The sequence below is a fragment of the Dichomitus squalens genome, assembly GCF_000275845.1.
Source record: "Dichomitus squalens LYAD-421 SS1 unplaced genomic scaffold DICSQscaffold_2, whole genome shotgun sequence".
Lineage (NCBI taxonomy): Eukaryota > Fungi > Basidiomycota > Agaricomycetes > Polyporales > Polyporaceae > Dichomitus > Dichomitus squalens.
Window position 1 is genome coordinate 1,728,947 of NW_006766884.1, and position 19,070 is coordinate 1,748,016.

The 19,070-nt window shown below is 56.8% G+C and overlaps 5 protein-coding genes across 5 annotated transcripts; 2 read left to right on the top strand and 3 right to left on the bottom strand.

Annotated features, from left to right (window-relative positions):
- The first annotated feature begins 147 nt into the window (after positions 1-147).
- DICSQDRAFT_78476 (NAD(P)-binding protein) lies at positions 148-1,760 on the top strand. Its single transcript, XM_007361418.1, has 7 exons — positions 148-327; positions 386-452; positions 505-610; positions 666-815; positions 877-1,070; positions 1,131-1,275; positions 1,379-1,760. The coding sequence occupies exons 1-7, from the start codon at positions 154-156 to the stop codon at positions 1,644-1,646; spliced, it is 1,104 nt and encodes a 367-aa protein (XP_007361480.1). The 5' UTR covers positions 148-153; the 3' UTR covers positions 1,647-1,760.
- On the bottom strand, positions 1,744-4,847 carry DICSQDRAFT_98161 (uncharacterized protein). The gene is made up of 6 exons (XM_007361419.1): positions 3,842-4,847; positions 3,400-3,789; positions 2,965-3,341; positions 2,726-2,903; positions 2,597-2,672; positions 1,744-2,541 (listed from the first exon to the last, which is right to left on the bottom strand). The coding sequence occupies exons 1-6, from the start codon at positions 4,792-4,794 to the stop codon at positions 2,089-2,091; spliced, it is 2,427 nt and encodes an 808-aa protein (XP_007361481.1). The 5' UTR covers positions 4,795-4,847; the 3' UTR covers positions 1,744-2,088.
- Positions 4,848-5,286: 439 nt separating this feature from the next.
- On the bottom strand, positions 5,287-9,335 carry DICSQDRAFT_132357 (nucleotide-diphospho-sugar transferase). The gene is made up of 3 exons (XM_007361420.1): positions 7,151-9,335; positions 5,702-7,041; positions 5,287-5,649 (listed from the first exon to the last, which is right to left on the bottom strand). Exon 1 carries the CDS (start codon positions 8,599-8,601, stop codon positions 7,843-7,845), a length of 759 nt encoding a protein of 252 aa, XP_007361482.1. The 5' UTR covers positions 8,602-9,335; the 3' UTR covers positions 5,287-5,649; positions 5,702-7,041; positions 7,151-7,842.
- Positions 9,336-10,221: 886 nt separating this feature from the next.
- DICSQDRAFT_78482 (uncharacterized protein) lies at positions 10,222-12,620 on the bottom strand. Its single transcript, XM_007361421.1, has 13 exons — positions 12,442-12,620; positions 12,310-12,377; positions 12,191-12,253; positions 11,925-12,126; positions 11,730-11,858; positions 11,561-11,670; positions 11,443-11,505; positions 11,138-11,361; positions 10,904-11,020; positions 10,758-10,830; positions 10,599-10,691; positions 10,478-10,535; positions 10,222-10,412 (listed from the first exon to the last, which is right to left on the bottom strand). The coding sequence occupies exons 1-13, from the start codon at positions 12,605-12,607 to the stop codon at positions 10,354-10,356; spliced, it is 1,425 nt and encodes a 474-aa protein (XP_007361483.1). The 5' UTR covers positions 12,608-12,620; the 3' UTR covers positions 10,222-10,353.
- A 1,370-nt stretch (positions 12,621-13,990) lies between these two features.
- DICSQDRAFT_49583 (NAD(P)-binding protein) lies at positions 13,991-15,083 on the top strand (the record flags this gene model as incomplete). Its single annotated transcript, XM_007361422.1, has 5 exons — positions 13,991-14,030; positions 14,088-14,132; positions 14,215-14,634; positions 14,699-14,852; positions 14,924-15,083. 5 exons carry the CDS (start codon positions 13,991-13,993, stop codon positions 15,081-15,083), a joined length of 819 nt encoding a protein of 272 aa, XP_007361484.1.
- Between the last annotated feature and the right edge of the window lie 3,987 nt (positions 15,084-19,070).

Below are 19,070 nucleotides of genomic sequence, written 5' to 3' on the forward strand. Positions count from 1 at the left end.
AAGTCATTGCAGGCATTCCCGGAGAAGTCGGAGTCGGACTGGCCGGGAGCAGACAGTTACCGGAAACGCTCACCACAACTCTGCTTATTACCTGAGCCTTCCCCAGAATGACGATTTGGTGTTCCCCACAGTCCCTGCGCAGAGCTTGCGGCGATGGCTGCTATCATCCAAATTCCCAAGACGACTAAGGCTCTAGTCCTTCGCAAAGCGGCGGCGAACGGCAAGTCTGTCCTCCATGACGCGGTGGTCGAGGAACGGCCCCTTCCCCAGCTCAAGCCAGGTCAGATTCTTGTGCGGGTGCATGCTGCCGCGTTCAACCACCGAGACGTGAGTAATCAATGCCAACTCAGAGCGTTTCGTCACGTTGAAGCTGTCATGCTCGCAGCTATGGATCCGTAAGAACCTCTACCCTGGCATTGGCTTTGGAAGGGTTCTCGGCGCCGACGCCGCAGGTACGTTTCTGCGTGCATCTCGCCCATAATGCGCGGTAAGAATCGTGAGCAGGCGTTGTCGTCGCGTCCGCCGATAAGAACGATTCCCTGCTGCAGAAGCGCGTCTTCCTCCTCCCAATGCGAGGCTGGGAGAAAGACCCAGATGCCCCCGAGTCTGAGTGAGTCTCTCGTGACCCGTCGTGTCCTCTCGCATCTACAAACACGCCCTCTCAGCTTCATCATAGTCGGCGCATCGAAGGCGATTGACTTCGGCACGTTCGCGCAATACATCGTCGTCGACCGCGACCAAGTCATTCCGACTCCGGACCACCTGGACGACGTGCATGCCGCTGCATGGCCTCTCGGTGGTGTTACTGCTTGGAGGTGAGACTAACCACCCCCTCTTCTGCAACACGGCGTGTGGTGGTATTGAACGTTGTCAAAGGGCAACCATAGTCAACGGTGCCGTGAAGAAAGGCGACAACGTTCTTATAACCGGCATCGGAGGAGGCGTCGCCATCCTTGCGCTCCAGCTTGCCATTGCGGCGGGCGCGAACGTCTACGTTACGAGCGGCAGCGAAGAGAAGATCCGTAAAGCTATCGAGCTCGGAGCGAAGGGCGGCGTGAGCTATAAGAACAGTACGTCTCGCAGCGCTTGGATGCAGTTGGACTCCATAGATGACCTTTCATCCCTTGCAGACGATTGGCCAACCCAACTCGGCAAGCTGCTTAAGGAGAATGGAAAAGGTCTGCTCAGCGCAGTCATCGACGCCGGGGGAGGAGACATCTTGGGCAAGACCTCCCCGATCCTGAAGCAAGGCGGGCGCGTCGTCGTCTTCGGAATGTAAGTCCTGCTCTACCTTAGATTGTATAATCCTCTCAATGTTACTTTGTGTCACCTGTACTTCTCTCTCTTGTGAGCCTGTATGACTAATGTCGTGGCGTAGGCACGCAAACCCCAAGGTGACGATCACGATGCGCGAAGTGATGAAGAACCAGAAGATCCTCGGATCTACCATGGGCTCGCACAAAGACCTCATCGACGCTACGAACTTCCTTGCTGAGCACCGCATCGTGCCCGTCGTCTCCCATGTCCTAGACGGGCTCGAATCGGCCGACGAGGGCTTCAAGCTTCTCCAAGAGGGGTCTCATGTTGGCAAGATCGTCATCCGTATACCTCCTGTTTCTCCCCAAACATTTCCCGCGAAGCTCTGAGTTCAGCTCATCTTCCGCTCATCTCCCATACCTCTCATCATCCTCAGCGGATCCGTCACACTAGCACACCGAAACTCCTCGATCTAACTGTATATATGTACACTCCAATGAGACCTATGCTACGACATGGTAGAACTAGATACGTGATCAAACACGGGCATGACAGAGTGTGAGTGCCCCAGACAAGAGACGAGGATGGCAGGTAGAGGATGGGTGTAGGTTGAGTAGACGACAGTACAGTGCCGTGACAACAAAAGCAGTCCGACGTCATGTGAGGAGACTTGAGTAGCATGGCTGCACGGTCCTCGGGTGAGATACCATCATTATATAGTGCGATAAAGTGCAGATTTCACCAAGTCACCACGCAAGAGACAACGATGTACAAGAGCATATGACCTTTACCTGTGCATAGATCCCCTAGCAGTGGCGAACGAGTTCTCTTTCAGAACAAGTCGCTTCCCGGGAACAACTGGCTGTCCTCCGCATCCTCTTCGTCGCTCTCTGGCGGAGGCTCGAGCGCTGAGACCGGGACGCCTCCGATGAGGGTACCTTCCGAAGGCCTCCGCTGGCTCAACGGAAGCCGCGACCGAGACCCACCGCCGAGAGCGGAGCGTCCTCCTGCTTGTGACGACCTTGGGGAGTACGGATCGTGTTGCAAAAGATAGCCTGCAGGGTTCTCCTCGTGATCCGATGACGAGTTGTCGACCTCGAAAGGATCTGGCGTAGAATCACGGTGCAGGGGGGGTGCGTGCGAGAAGAGGGGTTGTTGCACAAGAGGCGGAGAGGAAGGAAGCGGCTGACGGCGGTCCTGGTGAGTGGGAAGAATAGGTGCCGCATGGGCTGGACGGCGCTGCTGCGCCGGTTGAGATACCTGGCTGCGGTTCTCATACTCGAACTGCATAGAAGTCAGCGAAACCGCCAACACTAGAGATGAGATGCACAGTACTGACAGCAGCGAACACCTCTTTCCGACGACGCTCCCCAGCATCCTTGTCAATGCAGTAGCAGATGTACAGCGTATCAGCACTATGAACGAAGTCAGCCCAATGATTGTAAGGCAAGGGGACACAAGCACTGACGTATCCTTGACGAGCCCTATACAGAACATTCCAACAAGCGCGGTAACTCCCCCAGCAAGCAGCGCAGCCGATAGTGCCGAATTCGGCGCACCGAGCGTATGCGCGACGAAGAGGTAGGTAATCAGAGCAAAGGGGAACGTTAGCGTCAAAGGCGCAACGGTAAGCAGAGTGAGGGGAGCTGAGCGAAAGGAGTCAGGAAGGTTGTCTCCAGAGTATTCAACGCCGAGTACAACACTCACGTTCGGTCTTGAACCTCCGGCGGTAATTCTGCAAAGAGGGGTTCTCCAGTGCACCCACAAGCGCACGAGCACGCCTCGCACTTGGGAAAAACGCGTCTCCCGTCAACCCAGTGTAGATGAGCGCGTACGTGCTCAGCGAGTTGGTCGCCCCCTCAAGATAGCCAACAACCATCCCCGCGCCTACGCTGACAATCCGCATATACGGGGGCAGATATGCTGGCAAGGCACGCAAGGCTACAGTGAGGAGACCCATGACGCGAATCGCCGTCACAATGAGTGCGGAAAGGACAACGGTCCCCAGGGAGGGCTGAGACGATCGCATGAGCGCGGCATGGATCGTATGGGTCGACGTCGGCGGAGGGGGAGGAAGAGCGGGGCTAAGGACCAAACGAGCGTTCAATGCCAACCGATAGGGACGCAGAGGGTGATACTCACTCAGCGAAGTACCACGCACCAATGGTGCCTGCGCAAGTCACGCGAAGCAGTCCACGCGCGACTCCCCAAGACCACAGCCATACTCCGATGGTCGCCGCGATTGCCCAATGCGCCCATTCAGCTACATGCCACACGGACCTTGGGGATTTGGAAGTACTCCAATAGCCGACCAGAAGGAGGCGGAAAGCCAGTGTGATGAATGGGATGGAAAGTAAAAGCATGGCAAGCAGGACAGCAGGGGACAACGCCAATAGGAAAGGGTTCTCCATCAGAAGACGAGTAGTCAGTGTTAAGAGGGACGAAGCAGTGTGGATATCGCGGGGTAGGTTCAGTAGTCGTCTTCCAGTGTACATAGCGAGGGCGAGTGGTACGAGCGAGAACAATCGCAGTCTAGACAAGGATCAGTCAGCAGTATTCCTTTGCCCATGAGATGGTCACTTACCCCCATGTCTCTCCCCACGTTGGCACTGTATTTGCATCCCACATGAAACTCCCGATAAAGGACCAGACCGCGGAGATCAGCAGCGTTGCAGGGATGAACACAGAGGTAGCCACCATGACAGGCTTTACAAATATGCGGAGGAGGAAAACATGGATGTAGCATACAGCGGCACTCACAAAGGTGAGGATTGTAAGCAGAGGAACGGTGTGCAGAAGTGTAGTGTACGATCCTCGCGAAGGGCCCGGTGGGGCTTCCGTCAAGAAGAGGATGAGGACAGATGAGAAGACACATACGCCTACACCAGCACACCAAACGCTGGTCCATATCGAGTCGTTGAACTTCCGGCGATTACGGGGAACATATCGAGGATCAGGGAGGGAGAAGACGTCTACTGGTCGTGTGCGCCCGTCTCGAGAAAGCAACGATTCGGTTAGCGATAAGGTCACTGCTGTCCGTGGGGGCGGCGCGGGCTGGTACGAGGTCGGTTGTGGAGGTCGTGTGTGATGTGGGGAAGGGGAACGGGGATGAAGGATATCAGGAGGGGGCCCGCCTGAGTCGGCTGAGGAATTGGATGGGGACGGAGAGGGCGAACGGAGAGGAGATGCATGTGCAAGCCATCCTTTACCTCCGTCCGGTTCCGAGACTCCTAGGAGCGGTATAGACTGAGCTTGCTGCCGCGAGACTCCCGGGTCCTCCTCGTCCAGGCGAAGATACGAATCCTCCTCATCCTCCGGGACATCTCTTGCCCTACGAGAAGCGGCTCTACTCACGTTGCTTGCGCGCAAGTGAGGATCGTCGAGGTCATCTAGATCGGGCTCGTGAGGACTGCCTACATGAGAGCCATTGTCGGTCGAAAATGAATAGAAAAGGGGTTGAGAGGAGGACAGACTTGATGCGCCGGTCTGTTGTCTGTTCAGGAACTGAGACGCGTAGGCCGCGAAGGAGGTGGCCATCGGGCTGTGGTCTCAGTGCGACCTCGAGATATGGGCCAGGGCGGAGCGAGGCCAGAAGGAAGTCAGGGATAAAAAGGAAGCGGCGGAGGTGAAAGTCGAGGAGAGGGTTACGTAGACATTCTTAGCGACAACTGCTCGGGCCTCATGCCACAGCACCAAAGCCCGCCAAACTGACTCGCTCCGCTGCCCGTGCTGCTCCTTCCGTCTTGCCTCTCACTCGACGCCGCCCCCGTTCAAGGGCACGCCTGTATATCTGCTACATATAGGCTCCTATCGATATGAGCTCGGAAGACGGCTCGAATGTGACTGTGCAGCTGAATGCACACGCTGTTGCCACGAGCCGGCATTGGCACCTGTCACCGGCTCCTGCAACCTCGGCTACACGCTTGTCTGCCTCCTGTGCGCCTCGCATGCATTACGAGGACGCGTATATATGCGCTCTACGCCCCTCGTTCCAACTCATCTACCTACACTTTATTCTCCCTAATCTCCACTTGTTCCTACAGCTTCTTGTCGTCGGTGCTCCAGCCCGACCAGCGTGATAGTAGTTGTCGCAGTTCCGGGCGAGCCGACGCGATCATGCTTCCTCAATACCGTCGGCAGTTATGGAACGACGATATACTCCGCGGCATACTTGATCATTTGGCCCCAGCATCCTTTCCCTTCGACAAGGTCGACGACCCTGGCCTCATAGCGCTCGCCAGATGTGCCAGGGCGAGCCCCGTCCTCTTTGAATTCGCCATCAACGTCCTCTGGCGCCAGGTCGATTCGCTGACCGTCGTCCTACACGTGCTGTCACCGGGGTTCCAGAGGCTGGAGGATCGGAATAAGGATAAGAGTAACGGGAATGTCTACGTACGTCAGCTCCTTTGCCTCCCTGAGCGTTGACCGCGAATTGAGGTCACAGGCTTTGGCGGGATGTGTACCAGAGGAGTCGATCGCCCGCATGCGGTACTACGCCACTCGCATTCGCAGGCTTGCACACCGCGCGGACCTACACAGGATCGAGCCGGAGGTATTCTCGGTGGTACACAGTCAATTGAGAGGGGAACCATTGCTTCCTAGTCTTCAGGTGCTTCATTGGACGCAAAGAACCCCGACAGACGTCCTTGAGATACTTTCCGTGGTACCACCTTCCCTTCGAGAACTCTGCATCGCTGGTCTCGGTGCCAAGGGCGAAATTGCACCGCCCGCAGTCGCAACCTCGACCACAAACTATGTCTTCAGTCGGTTCATCCACGACCTAAGTACCGCTGCCCCCTCTCTCGAGCTTCTCACACTGTCCGGGAACATCCACTCATCCTCTATCGTATGCCTCGGCGAGCTCGCGAGATTGAAATCGCTCAGTATAATCAATTTCTCGCACCACGGCTTCGGATCCGGCTACCTGCCCGTCATCCGGTCCTGCGCCGCGTTCCCCCTGCAAGAGTTTGGGATCAATCTCACAGACTCGTCCGTGTTCGATGGAGAGGTGACTGGTTTCCATTCCCTCCGCACGCTGCGCGTCCACGGCACCCTCTCGCTCGTCACCCGCTTCCTCTCGTACGTCTCTTCCGGCGAGCTCACATCGTTCGGCGCCCTCGTCCCTCGCCCAGATCGCTGGGAGGACTACCGCGGGTGTCTGAACGTCCTATGCGCCCGCTTCGGGTCCTCGTTGCGCTCCGTCCGTCTCTCCGGCTCCTGGACGGGAGACATGGCGTCGCTCGCACGGCCTATCGACGTGCTCGCGCCGCTGCTCAATCTGCCGCTGCTCGAAGACGTATGCATCATCTCCGGCACTGGGGTCGCATTGTCCTTGTGCGCCGAGGGTGTCACCACGTTCGCCAAGGCCTGGCCGAACCTTCGTGAGCTGCGGCTGTTGTACTCTCCCGTTCCCGCGGAGCTGCCCATCGACGCGCTTGGGGTGTTCGTCGAGCACTGTCCGCGATTGCAGACGTTGTGGCTCGCCTCGGTCGACGTGCGGGGCATCAAGAAGCGCTCGCTCGACGCGTGTCCGAAGGCGTCGAATCATGGGCTCAGGCAGATATGGCTCGCGGGAGACGTGCCCAAGGCCGATGCGAGACGGGTGGCCGAGTTCGTGGACCGGATGTTCCCTCATGTCGACCTCAGGCCTGTGGACTACCCGTGGCAATCGTCCAGGAGCCCGGGCAGCTGGCAGAGCGTCCTGGCGAGTCTGAAGGAGGTGAAGGCCGTGAGGTTGTCTTCCTCGCCTGTGGCGCAGATAGAGGAATGAGATCTACTAAGACGGTACGTCCTACTCCTCTTCCTGTGCTTCTTAGCATGTGCTTCTTGGTCCCAGGAGTGGTGCCTGTCCACTTCCCCTTCCTCCATGGCTGATGCATTTGTCCTTTTGTAGGGATAGCTGGCGCAAAAAGGAACCTCAACATTCCGCCTGTTCTGATATCTGTGCGGGTATGCATGTCCAGACGTCTTCATTCTCACAAAGTGGCGGGGCTACGGTACATAGACTATCTAATTACTCTTGAACTTAGGAGCGCCTAAATTGGCACAAGATCGCAATACTTCCATCTTCCCAGCTCGCATCCAAGACTCGGGGTCTCGCCTTCTCTGATTTATTCAACCCGTTCTCGCTTTCTCCCTCATTTCCTCTCAAGTCTCTCCCATCCTTCATCCGATCCATTCTACTATGTTGTCATTAATATCTCCTCTCCTATTATACGTACGTACCACTTAGTTATCACCCGGTCGTCGTTCCCATCGCCTGGTCGCTGTGTTGTCGCGCTATCATTAAATCGCATTGCTGCTGTGCTGCTGCTATCTACTCTGGCAGAGAAACGATTCACCCGTCGCGGCTATGATTACTTGTTACAGACTCAAAAGGTGCTCGATGTGCGACGTGCGAGGGAGGAGCCTGCAAATGCTACATGACGTACCACGGCTACGATACAGTGTTTATGCGAGGGATCTTATCCAGTGATTGATAGTATACGGTAACGTATGCGACGTGCAAAATGCTTCGGACTGGAGTGGTGGGGAGAGTTGCTTGCAGACCATTCTCGCCATGCGCATGTATGCGCGTCGTGGTTATCACCACTCTCGTTGGCCAGGGATATTCGACAGCGCCTTACAACTCTCGAGCTTTTCCCCGTGCGTCGCGTACGTCCTGTGCCACGACTGCGCCCACATCTCCATCTCCTCGACGAACACCCCGCCCTCCTCCGACGCCCTCCGCCTCGCGTTCGCCTCGAGCTCGTGCATCGGCACCAGCGCGTAGTTCTTGTTGTCCTTCGTGAACGGCTTCACCATCGTATAATGGATGGCCCGGATCTCCTTCTTGATGCCCTCCCACATCCGCGGCGCGCGCGCCTTGATCGCGAGGTTCGCGTTGTACGCGTACGGCAGCCGCACGACGTCCTTCGCGAAGAACGTGTTGAGGAACGCCTGCTCCGCGTCGTGCCTCCAGTAGTCGGCCTCCGGGATCCGCCGCAGCATCTCCCCGAACAGCGCCGTGCTCGGCCGGAGGAACAGCACGCCCGCGTTGAAGCCGAGCACAAAGCCCTTCCGGTTCGTGTACACGTCCCCCGTCGCCGCGAAGCGGTACGGGAGCGCGAAGAGCTCGTCAAAGTTGCGCAACACGAGCGTGTCCGCGTCGAGGTACACGACGCCCGTCGCGCCGAGCGCGTCGAGCTCCCACAGGCGCAGCTTCGTGTACTGGTCGATGAAGTGCGGGTAGACGCCCGCGCCCGCGTCCGGGGGCTCGATGCGCGCGACGGGATGCGGGTGGAAGCCGGTCGCGGACGCGATGCAGAGCCCGCGCGGGGAGACCTGCTCGGGGATGTAGAGCATGACCTTGCGCGCGGTCGTGTTCGCACGGTTGAGGGAGTCGCCGAGCGCGGCGACGGCGGTTGCGAACTCGTCCGTGAAGAATGACGTCGCGACGATGTTGCCGTGCCCGTCCAGTGGGCTGGGGACGAGAAGCGCGTCTTGATCGACAAGTGGCAGATTGTGTCTGGCGGGCAGCAGGTCGCATTTAGCCAGTGAACAATAGGTCACACGAGTTCAACGTGCCAGGGGGGAGGAACGCGCATGGAGTCTCGCATCATGCAACAGCGTCCGAGGATGGAAGGTTCGTTTGACAATAATGCGGTAGACTCACAGTGGTGACCAGCGCGTGAAAACGTCTGCTGGAGGAATATGTTGAATGTAGCGTACGACGAAGAGAACGTTGAGCCCGAGCGACAGTATTCCGATCCATGTCCAGCGCCCCCACTCCGACGGCCTGTCCAGGCCATACCCTTGCAGCTTCCACCACAGCCGCGCCATGCTCGCTCTTGGCCACCAGCGTATATGTCGTAAGAGCCGTAAGAAGGTCGTTTCAGAGGGATCCAGAGGGCCTCTAGCACGCAGGCGAGGCGGTGGTATTCGCCGACGCTCCCGAGAATTCAGACGTGGACGGGATTGCGTGTCGGAGTATGTGCCCGAGCGTGCCGACAGGTCGAATTGTGGTGATAGGGGTGGGGAAGGGTAGGAAGAACTGGAAGCCGAGGGTGTTGACGTAGAACGCAGCATGCTGGCTAGACAAAGCACGACTTATACCCCGCACCGGGCGTTCTGTGCAGAACCGAGGCGGAGCGATGGCCGCCGCGCAGCGTTTTCATACACAGCACGAGCGAGCGGCCAGCTGAGGTCAGAGGATGTGGATTTGGATTTGGAGATGTGCGCATGCACGGGCGCGCAAGAGTCTTCTCGCTTACACGCGCGCGGTAGCACGGCCCCGGTCGCTACTTACGACACTCTTGCACACCAGCACATAGATGCATGTAGCGACATACTCCAAGCATACCAGTGTAGCTACTGCGAGCTGCTCCATACCTGCAATGCTCAGTCTTCCCGTTTCACCCTTGACCGGCCCCATTCAGGCATCCCAGTGGGCACTTCGCCGCTGCCGCTGTCGCCGCGGCGCTCCGAAGCTAAGGACGTACCGCCTCGTGGACTTACGCAGCATCAAACGGTAAGAAAGTCGCCAGCGAGAGTCGCTCGAAATGTCTCAGACTGTGGATATCAGCTGCGAAGGAGAAGGGAAGGACGACGAGCGCCGGCGCCCGAAAGCTGGGAGATGGTCAAATAATCATTGGATGAGAATGATTGACGCGTGTCCCCGGAATGCAGGATGCAGTGCTCTTCAACTTTGTTCCTCGTAACCTCCGTGCACTTCGGGAAATCAAAGGCCGACATGTCAATGTGCTGACGCTGATATCGACTGCATATGCAGTTTGGACACTCGTGATTCAGCGAGAAGAACCGAGCACGATATTCCCGGCAACGGATACAGGGTTGGGGCCAGAGCAAAAGACGATCACGAGCTGTATTCGCCAGAGACGCCCAATGGCAAGGCATTGGTTGAGCATGTAACGATGGACAATGGTGAATGTTTCATGCTGCAGCAGCATAGCACAGCAAAGAGTAGCGTTATGCAATACAAGCCGTCAAGTGCTGGTATCGATACAGCGTTTGGAGACTGTCACACTGGTCCTTTTGCTTCACAACGTCCCAGTAATCATATTCCTTCGTGCAAAGCTAACTTCACTCCGTATCTTCTTAGACGAGGCCTTGGTTTGCGCACGTGAACGGTCCAGGGAATCCTCCGTTCCGATAGCCTGTGGACAAATTCACGGTTCAGACCCCAATTGCCCTAGCAAGAGAAATACTCAAGATCGCTTACCGTCCAGAATGCTTTGTATACTGGCGTACAGGCCGCCGACCATGATGAACGCCCCCATCTATTCAGGACCATCCTTAATGAGCGCGTGATCGCAGGTAAGAGCGGCTGCCAAGCAACATACAAGGATGATCCCGGACCAGAATATCGTATTCGCCTTCTGGCGTGCGGTTGTCCACCGTTCTGAGCGTGGAGTCATATGGAACCAGAAGATACCCTGCACACGCAAGCCGCATGAGCCCGTCATGCAACCGTAGACAGTGCGACGTGCCATTGAACTTACCGAGATGCCATATGTGAACCAGGCCGCAAACAGGGAGCTGATGACACCCAAGAGATCATTGAAGAACGGGATACTACAGAGCAGTGAGCATCAGCAGCCAGCCCCCATTGCTTCCGGGTCCTCGACGCGATATGTCTGTCACTCACACTTCTGCGATGACGAACGCCAAGGCCCAGATCGCAGTGCATATGGCGGCCCATGTGAGCCAGCCTGTCCACGAATGGCTGGTCATATGCCTCGAGTGGACACCTTTCCTGCGGAATCTGCCAAACGGGAGAGTCAGTGTCGGACTCTGACCGCGGACGCCCGATTGCGTTGCGCGTCGCGACTGGGCGAACCGCCAGCAGTTTCGCGAACCGCGCCAAGTAAAAGTCGCTCACATCCTGATGAATATGAGCTTGGCGCAAACGTGTCCATTGATCACGCCAGCGATGATGATGGTGGGGAGCGCGATTCCATACGCAACTTTGCGCAGCGTAACCCCAGTGTTGCCAAGGGCAGGGGACACGGTGTTAGCGCCAGTGTAAGCATACACCACGATACCAACGATGAGGTAGAGTGTGGTGTCAGTGATTTGGAGCGCATACAGAGCCTTCGGGAAGTCCTGAGAGCGGACAATGCGCAGGCAAGAAGGCATCATTGATCTCCAACATAGACGCAGCATGAAAAAGACCGGGACACATACCTCCGGCTCCTTCATCTCCGCAATGAAAGTGAAGAATGCAACATGGCCCGCGTACGCAAAGATCTAGCGGAAGCTATGAGGCTGTGTCAAGCGGCCAAGATCGATCATGTGCACGTACAATGTCGGTGACGGCAAGGAATGCCGGGGCAAAAGCGAGATGTGATGTGACAGCAACAGTTCCCTGGTGTCCAGCGACGCCGACACCAATCATGGTAATGAAGATCGCGCCTAGACAGTCACTTCTTGAGTGGTGCTGAAGGACACATTGTTATTGACTGAGTACGCACTGATGATGGAAATAAAGGATACGACGCTGAGGTATGATATCCCATCCAGCGTTCGAGGTAGCGTGAATAGGAAGCAAATGATAGCCGTCACAGCGGCCCAAACCACGGAGCATGAGGCACCATTGGTGACTATCAGAGTCAAAACCGATATTCATGAGGTGACATCATGACTGTAGCTGTTTCTAGAGCACCTACTGGTATCGAAGGCAATGAGCCCCGTCAAGACATGGCTTCCGCAGAGGAAGATGATGAAGATTACTTGTGCAGCACCGAGGATCTCGCGACCTATCGGGCCTGCGAGTATCTCCCCAGCGTCTGCCATATTGTGCACATGGGGATACCGCAGCTTGAAAGACCCGATGACGTAGCCAGTAGCTGTTGCGATGATTCCCAAGCCCTGAGAGCGCGCATATAGTCAACACTATTGATCCAAGTGGTACGCTCTGACTAATGGCACGCACAATCACGAGTATACATCCCGCTACCATTCCAATAGATGCAAATACTGATGGTATTGACAGGATCTGCATGGTAGCGTTGTCAGCAGATAGGTCCGTCCGTGAACGGCTCGTGTACGTACCCCCAAGGATACTGTTTCCGCCAGCATGAGTGCCGCAGCTTTCCACCATACCATCGTCCGATACTTGACTGGAGACGATGTACGAGTACCCACATGAGATGATGGGAATCTGAGAGTAGTGGAGATGCTCACTTTGGGCATTTCCGTCCTCCTCCCCGTAGACGTCGAAACCTTCTTCTCGCACATGGACGACGTTGGCATTGTTCTCGGCATGCCCTCTCTTCTCCGTCAACCGCTTCTCACCCGATCGTAATGGAGTCGCTCTTGGTGAAGTGGCCCCGTTCGTTACTGTACTCATTGCTTCGTCTCCGTTGAGGTAGATGCTGCCGTTGATCTCCAAGAATCCAAGGAAAGCAAGTGGCCAAGAGTAATTGTAGAGAAGGCCGGGCGAGCTGGGGTGGCAGCTAATAAACATCATCCGATGTCATCTCGACGCTCGAATGGGTGACTCCATCGCGTGCGCCTCGAAAGGTGGCCGAGGCTGACGGCCGAGTCGTCGGGAAACCCATCGAGCTCCAACGTTCGACCAGCTGGTCGGGAATGCGTTCTGTATGAAGTCATCCAGCGATAACCTTCAGGCGCCCGTTTAGCCTTGGCCGGAGAATGCCAGAACCGGTCCGCCGGCCGATTGCCGCCTCCAGCGCAACCCTTTTGCTTTCCGACCGCACGCTACTCAACGCTGTATTCCTCGGACTTGACTCGGCGTGGGTATAGATGTATCATGTTGGATTACTGATGTCACTTGAATTGACACATAGGGATTCATGTAACAGCACCAGCACCCGCCGGCAACAACATCCGCCATCAGAAGGTCAGCTTGTCACTACACTACATGAGGCAAGCTGCAGTTGAACACCGCGTCATGCCAGTCTGAAGTTCAAGGCTCAATGCGCGTAATACGAGGTCATGACAACAGTCCGTCATTCGATCATGCGTCATGTCTTGTCGTGGATCATGCCGGGGTAGCCAGTGCAGTCGTGTCGTTCCATAGTGGGGAAGTAGGAAGCATGTGCAGCTTATTGTGTGACATTGAACTCCTCGCTCACAGTTATCGAAGTCACCTAAGACTGAGCCAATTGGTTGGTCGGATTTCTCGTCAACCCATGGGACGGTCACCTCAATACTACGTGGAACGTGGACGTCTGGTTCTCCAGTGTCGCGACCGGGAGAGCAGCAACCATTTCGAACCAACAGCCCAAGGAAGACCGAGGAAATTGCGAGGCACTTGGTAACGGAGTGCAAAGCCGCGAGTGTTAGGGGAGTCTTGAAGGCTGGTTGTGAAAATCCGCTGGTGGGTTGAGTCGTGAAAGAGAGGCTGGGTCAACGGTCCACCAAAGGTAAAGCTCAAGCAGCACCGTCTCGAGATCGCCATCGTCGAAGCTCCTACAATTGCCTTAGTCCACCGTCCCAGGCACCGGAACATGGTGTAGGGAGGCGCATCACCGAACGGGCACGCCTAGCCAGACGACCCACGTCGTGCCCTCTGCCTGTTGCAGCGCGTTTCGGTATGGTCTCCGTCTCCTACCTCTGTACTGAAGTTCCCGAGCGACGTCGAGTTAGGTATCGAGATCTCACGATCAGCCGGTCCGATGAGTGCCATCGATTGTGGACTAAACATAGATTAATCCAGAACCACCATCACCCAGTCGCAAACTGCTACGCGACTTCTACGCAAGCAAGGATGGATCTTGGTCTTCAGGACGTTCACGTTCTGATTACTGGTGCGTTCCACAACGCAGATACCAAGACACTCACTTACCAATAGTCCGTGTGGATAGGCGCGAGTGGCGGTATTGGGCTCGCCACAGCCCGCCTCTTCCTGAGTCAGTACGAGTCACTCGCTTGCATTTCATCTCGCAGGCTACCATAATGTGGATATGGTGTCCGCTCACCCATCCCGCGCAGAACTCGGAGCGCGAGTGACAGCGCACTACAATACCAAGTCCGCCCCACTCGAACCCCTCGTGCAAGAATTTGGTCCACAGCGCGCGCGGGCCCTCCAAGCGGACCTCACGGTTGAGGCCGACGTCGAGCGGCTCTTCGCCGCATCCTCTGCTCCCCCTTTCGGGCCGGTACAGGTCGCGGTGATCAATCACGCATACTACGAGTCGCGCGACGTGCCCCTCGCGCAGATGAGCTTGGGGCAGTGGGAATCGACGTTCACGACGAATGTGACGTCGTCGTTCCTCGTCACGCGGGAGTACCTGCGCGGCCTCGAGCACGTCACCGAGCAAGTGAAAGACAAAGCGGCGATTGTATTGATTGGGAGCACAGCGGGCAAGCTTGGCGAGGCGGGGCATGCAGATTACGCCGCGTCGAAGAGCGGTGAGTATGGGTTCTCGCACTTCTCTGCTGGTTCGGGGAGACCTGAATGTCGGTACGTTGATAGCAATGATGTATGGGCTGTGCCTCAGCCTGAAGAATGAGATAGTCAAGATTGCCCCAAAGGGACGGGTGAACGTCGTTGCCCCTGGTTGGACCAGGACGCCCATGGCGGAGAAGTCCCTTGGGGATCCAGACGTGGTATACCGGGCGCTCGCGACGTGAGTAGTGTACAATACATTGTCTGGGGTCAATGTGGACTCAGAATCTCGCTTGCTGATACTTGTGTTAGGACTCCACTGAAGAAAGTTGCGATGCCGGAAGACGTCGCGCATCAGATCGTCGTTCTGTCCTCGCAGACCGTCTCGGGGCACGTTTCAGGGCATGTCTTGATGGTGGAGGGAGGCATGGAGGGCCGTCTCCTGAACAGACGGGAAGATCTGGGGCTGTAGAGCTCAGAGATACCTCATCGCACATGCTCGTTCACTGTTAGCGGACGCGCCTGAGGTGGGGTGTAGGCTCTATCAAACCCAGAAAGTGTTGAGGATGAGGATGGAGGGGAAGGCTTCCCTGCATCTGACATCGCTGCTGCCGATGTGTTGGGATGATTGGACAGATCAGGTACCCACCGGCCGGATGATCACATATATGTGTTGACAATCGACAACACAGCGTCGATCGCGCGCTTCTGTGCACTTACTCCCTCACCTCTCTGTTGCTCTGTCTGAGACGCCAGCATAAAAATCCCCAAGGGGCTCGATGATGTGCGTGTGGGGCGTCCAGTGCTGGTCACCAGAGAACTGTAGAAGGCATTGGGTCGGACCATCAAACAAAGCACGCGCGACCGGCAACATTATCGTGACGCACAGAGTCACTTCTCTGGTCCTTGTGCATCCCCACAGAATATGCGCGACATCCCGACGTGCCTAAAGGGTCCGTCGTTGCCTACCCCCGCCTTGAGCGGAGCTTACATGCATGCACGACTCACCGTGGCAGCGCAGAGTGTAGTGCAACATCTGTGCAGACGAGGCTTGCTCTAGCCCAGACGTCAATCCGCGGTATAGACTTCTTGCACGATAGGCCTCTGTCGCAATTCATTCCAGCGATTCCGTGAAACATTCACCAAATAAAACAGCATACGAACTCGGTTCCTGCCATTGTAGGTCGGGACGGACCTCGACCTGGTCGATGCGCCATACTCGTTCTGATACAGCCTTGCGAGCGCTGTGCCCAGTGTTCATCTGATGATTGTGTGCTCGCGATGCAGGACTGTCACTCCTTCGTAGACCCAAGAAATGACTGGTCGAGACCACTATACCAAGGTCTCGCCGTTCCTTAGTCTGATTTGTCGTCCAAGCCGATAATAGCCCGGTCTCGTCTCGTCTCGTCTCGTCTGCCTCCCATTATCGTGGCCGTCATCTGCACAAGTGTATCGGAATATACGTAGCCGGCATTCCCGGACAGCCCATCATGTGCCCCTTGACAAGCAGAGATACATACTTCCGTCTGACTTCAAGTTCTCGAGGTATGCACCAACTCCGCTGACGTGCATGCAGCTCCTTCTTTTATCTGCAACCTTCGGAGCCTGCACATACGCATACATGATGTGATCCCGAAGCCCCAGCCCAATCGCCATCTGGGACAGCGATAAAGCGCAATCAGCACTTACGCTCACAAAGGCGAGCTAGATAAGTAAAGTCCGGCATTCATTCAAGACGCCCCCGGTCCCGGGACACTCCGAGGCAGACCCGTGGCCCGGCACGTTGTAAGTAGACCATGCAGCGACTGCCAACCAACGTCGACAGGCACAAGGCCCCAAGGCCACACAAGCTTTGTTGTCTACCATACGTACACCTACAGCTACAGTCAGACACTCTCCACTTCCCTCCGGCTTTCCTCCGCTTTCCCCTGCAGCAACACATGGGCCCACGACGCATGCACGTCCGCGCTCCCCACGTCGCCGCCGCGGTTCAAATGGCGGAAACAGTGCGCAGATCCCAGACATGCAATAGTTGCTCACGAAGCGGAGCTCTGGCCGGGCACGGGGGACGTCCTGCGCGGCCCGACAGCGTCACCGAGCTGATCATACGTAGCCCGAACAAAGCGTTGGGCGCAGCCAGTGACCAGGCACACGCGTGGCTGGTCGGCGCGGAAGAGCAACGACAAGCCAGCCAGCATGAGGCCGTATCTAGAAACCATATCGGTGGGGACGAGCCTCTATGTCCCTCATGCCAAGTACAACTCAGCGACCGCGGTCCTCATTTGGCCTCCATGGTTGCCTTTCTAGAGTAATCCGTCCTTGGACGGATGCTTGGAGCACGGTAGCATATTGCGCACCATGGGAGCTCCTCTACCAGAGCCGGTCAGAAAGTTCAAGGCACCAAGCCGCAAGGCGCGGCCTGCAGTAGCACTAGTCCCACTCGCAGAGAGCACCCGAGGAAGACGAAGTCCGGTCGACAATGCGTTCTGGGGCGCGATGGTTGAGGATGCTCGATATGGTAAGTTGGGCGCCGGTGCCGAGCCCCAGCGAGCTCTACGGGCCTGAGTGAAGATATGGTTGTGAGCTAGGCCGCTGCTGCGAAGGGCCTGCAGAGATGAAGCTCCGGATAGGGATTAGTACTATATGGCAGGCTGCGTCGCTAGGAGACCGGGAGGCGAGTGTTTCGGTGAAGGAGGACCGATATGTATGGTAGTGACTGCGCTGGATGAGCATCGGGCAGGCTAGTACCCCCATGAGGCACGGCACTATGGTAGAACGAGCCCGATCAGGAGGACCTCCGGGCTACTGATGTGAAATGCTGCGCAGGTTTGGTAGAGTAAGTTAGCATGAGATGGGAAGGTGTAGAGCTAGAGCGGACACGATAAGAACACACAGAAGGAATTTGCAAGTTCTGCGATGATCGGTGGTCGGTGAGCTTGAGCAATGGGTTCCGAGCAATAGCTAGTGAGAGCCTGAGCTGCAGGTCACACTGCGGCGCACACCAGGGAAGGCCGTCAAGTAGAATCGCGGACGCGCGTGAACGTGGGATGTACAATGACAAGCCAGCCAGAAAACGTGAAGTACGCTTGATATCTGTTAAGGAAGAGTTAGCGGAGTCGGAATCGCGAGATGCACTTGAGGTCTAGGCAGGTAGGAACTGAGCACAATGTCGTCAGAGCTCGCACACGTCGTGGATGGCTCATCGGAGCGATGATGTCGAGGAACGGATGGTGCATGTCCCAGGTTGGGGAAGAGTTCACATGGGACTCGAGGGCACAGACGTGGTGTAGGCTTAAGCTTGACGTCAAGGACCAGATGCAGCTGGGGAAGGGGTGGAAAGACGGAGGTAGTGTGCGAGGGTTCTTGGTCGTCATAGCTAGCATAAGGCGTGGTGCGTGGTTGCGTGGTGCGTGGTTGCGTGGTTGCGTGGTTGCGTGGTGCGTGGTTGCGTGGTGCGTGGTTGCGTGGTGCGTGGTTGCGTGGTGTAGGCTTAAGCTTGACGTCAAGGACCAGATGCAGCTGGGGAAGGCTGCTCGTAGCAGCGGCGGCAAGTGGGAACGAGGCTGAACGAGCTGTCTAACAAGCAACAAGCGCGGGACAGGCCGGTACTCTGCAGACACCATGACGTCACGCGTCACTCCGTCATGACGCCGCAGCGCCGACGCCCTGCCTCGACTCTATTCTCGAGTCACCTCCACACACACCTGGTTAGCGTTTAGTACAGACTAGGGCAGACGCTCGAGAGCAGCCGTGACCATGTGTTGCATTATTGACAGACTCTATTGCATCCATTCACCAATCCGACAGCGATGGGACTGCGGCTACTGTCTCTGAGCTGGCATGGGACAGAATCACGTCCAGTCAGCCTGCAGCCGTCAAGCTGTTGACGACAATTCTCAGAAGATGAGCAGCCGATATTACCATTGATGTGGCCCATCAAGAACTTCCCTTGAAGCCGCCCAAAAAATCAGCATAGACTCCTGCGCTCCGCCCACAACACCGCAACCCGAGCCAGCGACGCACCCGAACCCACTCTCCCGCTATCGGCTGTCGGTGTCTCCAAGACAATGCTGCGTCTCGCGACTTCCACATCTCTCTTTTCTCTCGCCGCTATCCTCAGTTAGACCATGGCCGAACATCATTTTCCAGGAACTTAACCAGCCGCAGCCCGGTCCCTGTGAGAAACATACCTACTCAACGTTCTCCCGCCCTGTCGACGTGTCCGTCTCAGTCATCCCGCCTTTGTCCACCGTCCCTTTTTGCCTTCGTCGGGCCCTGCCGTGCCCGCTCACAAACCGGGTTCCCACGACCCGCCTTTCTTCACTCTCCGACCGCCAATTGGAACCCCGCCCCAAGAGTTCCACCGGTCCGAAGGTGCACGGAAAGCCCCGGGCGTCCCGGGAGCGCGTTCTCCGAGGGAGTCGGGAGGCGGCGCTCTCCTCAGCAGACGCCGCAGATG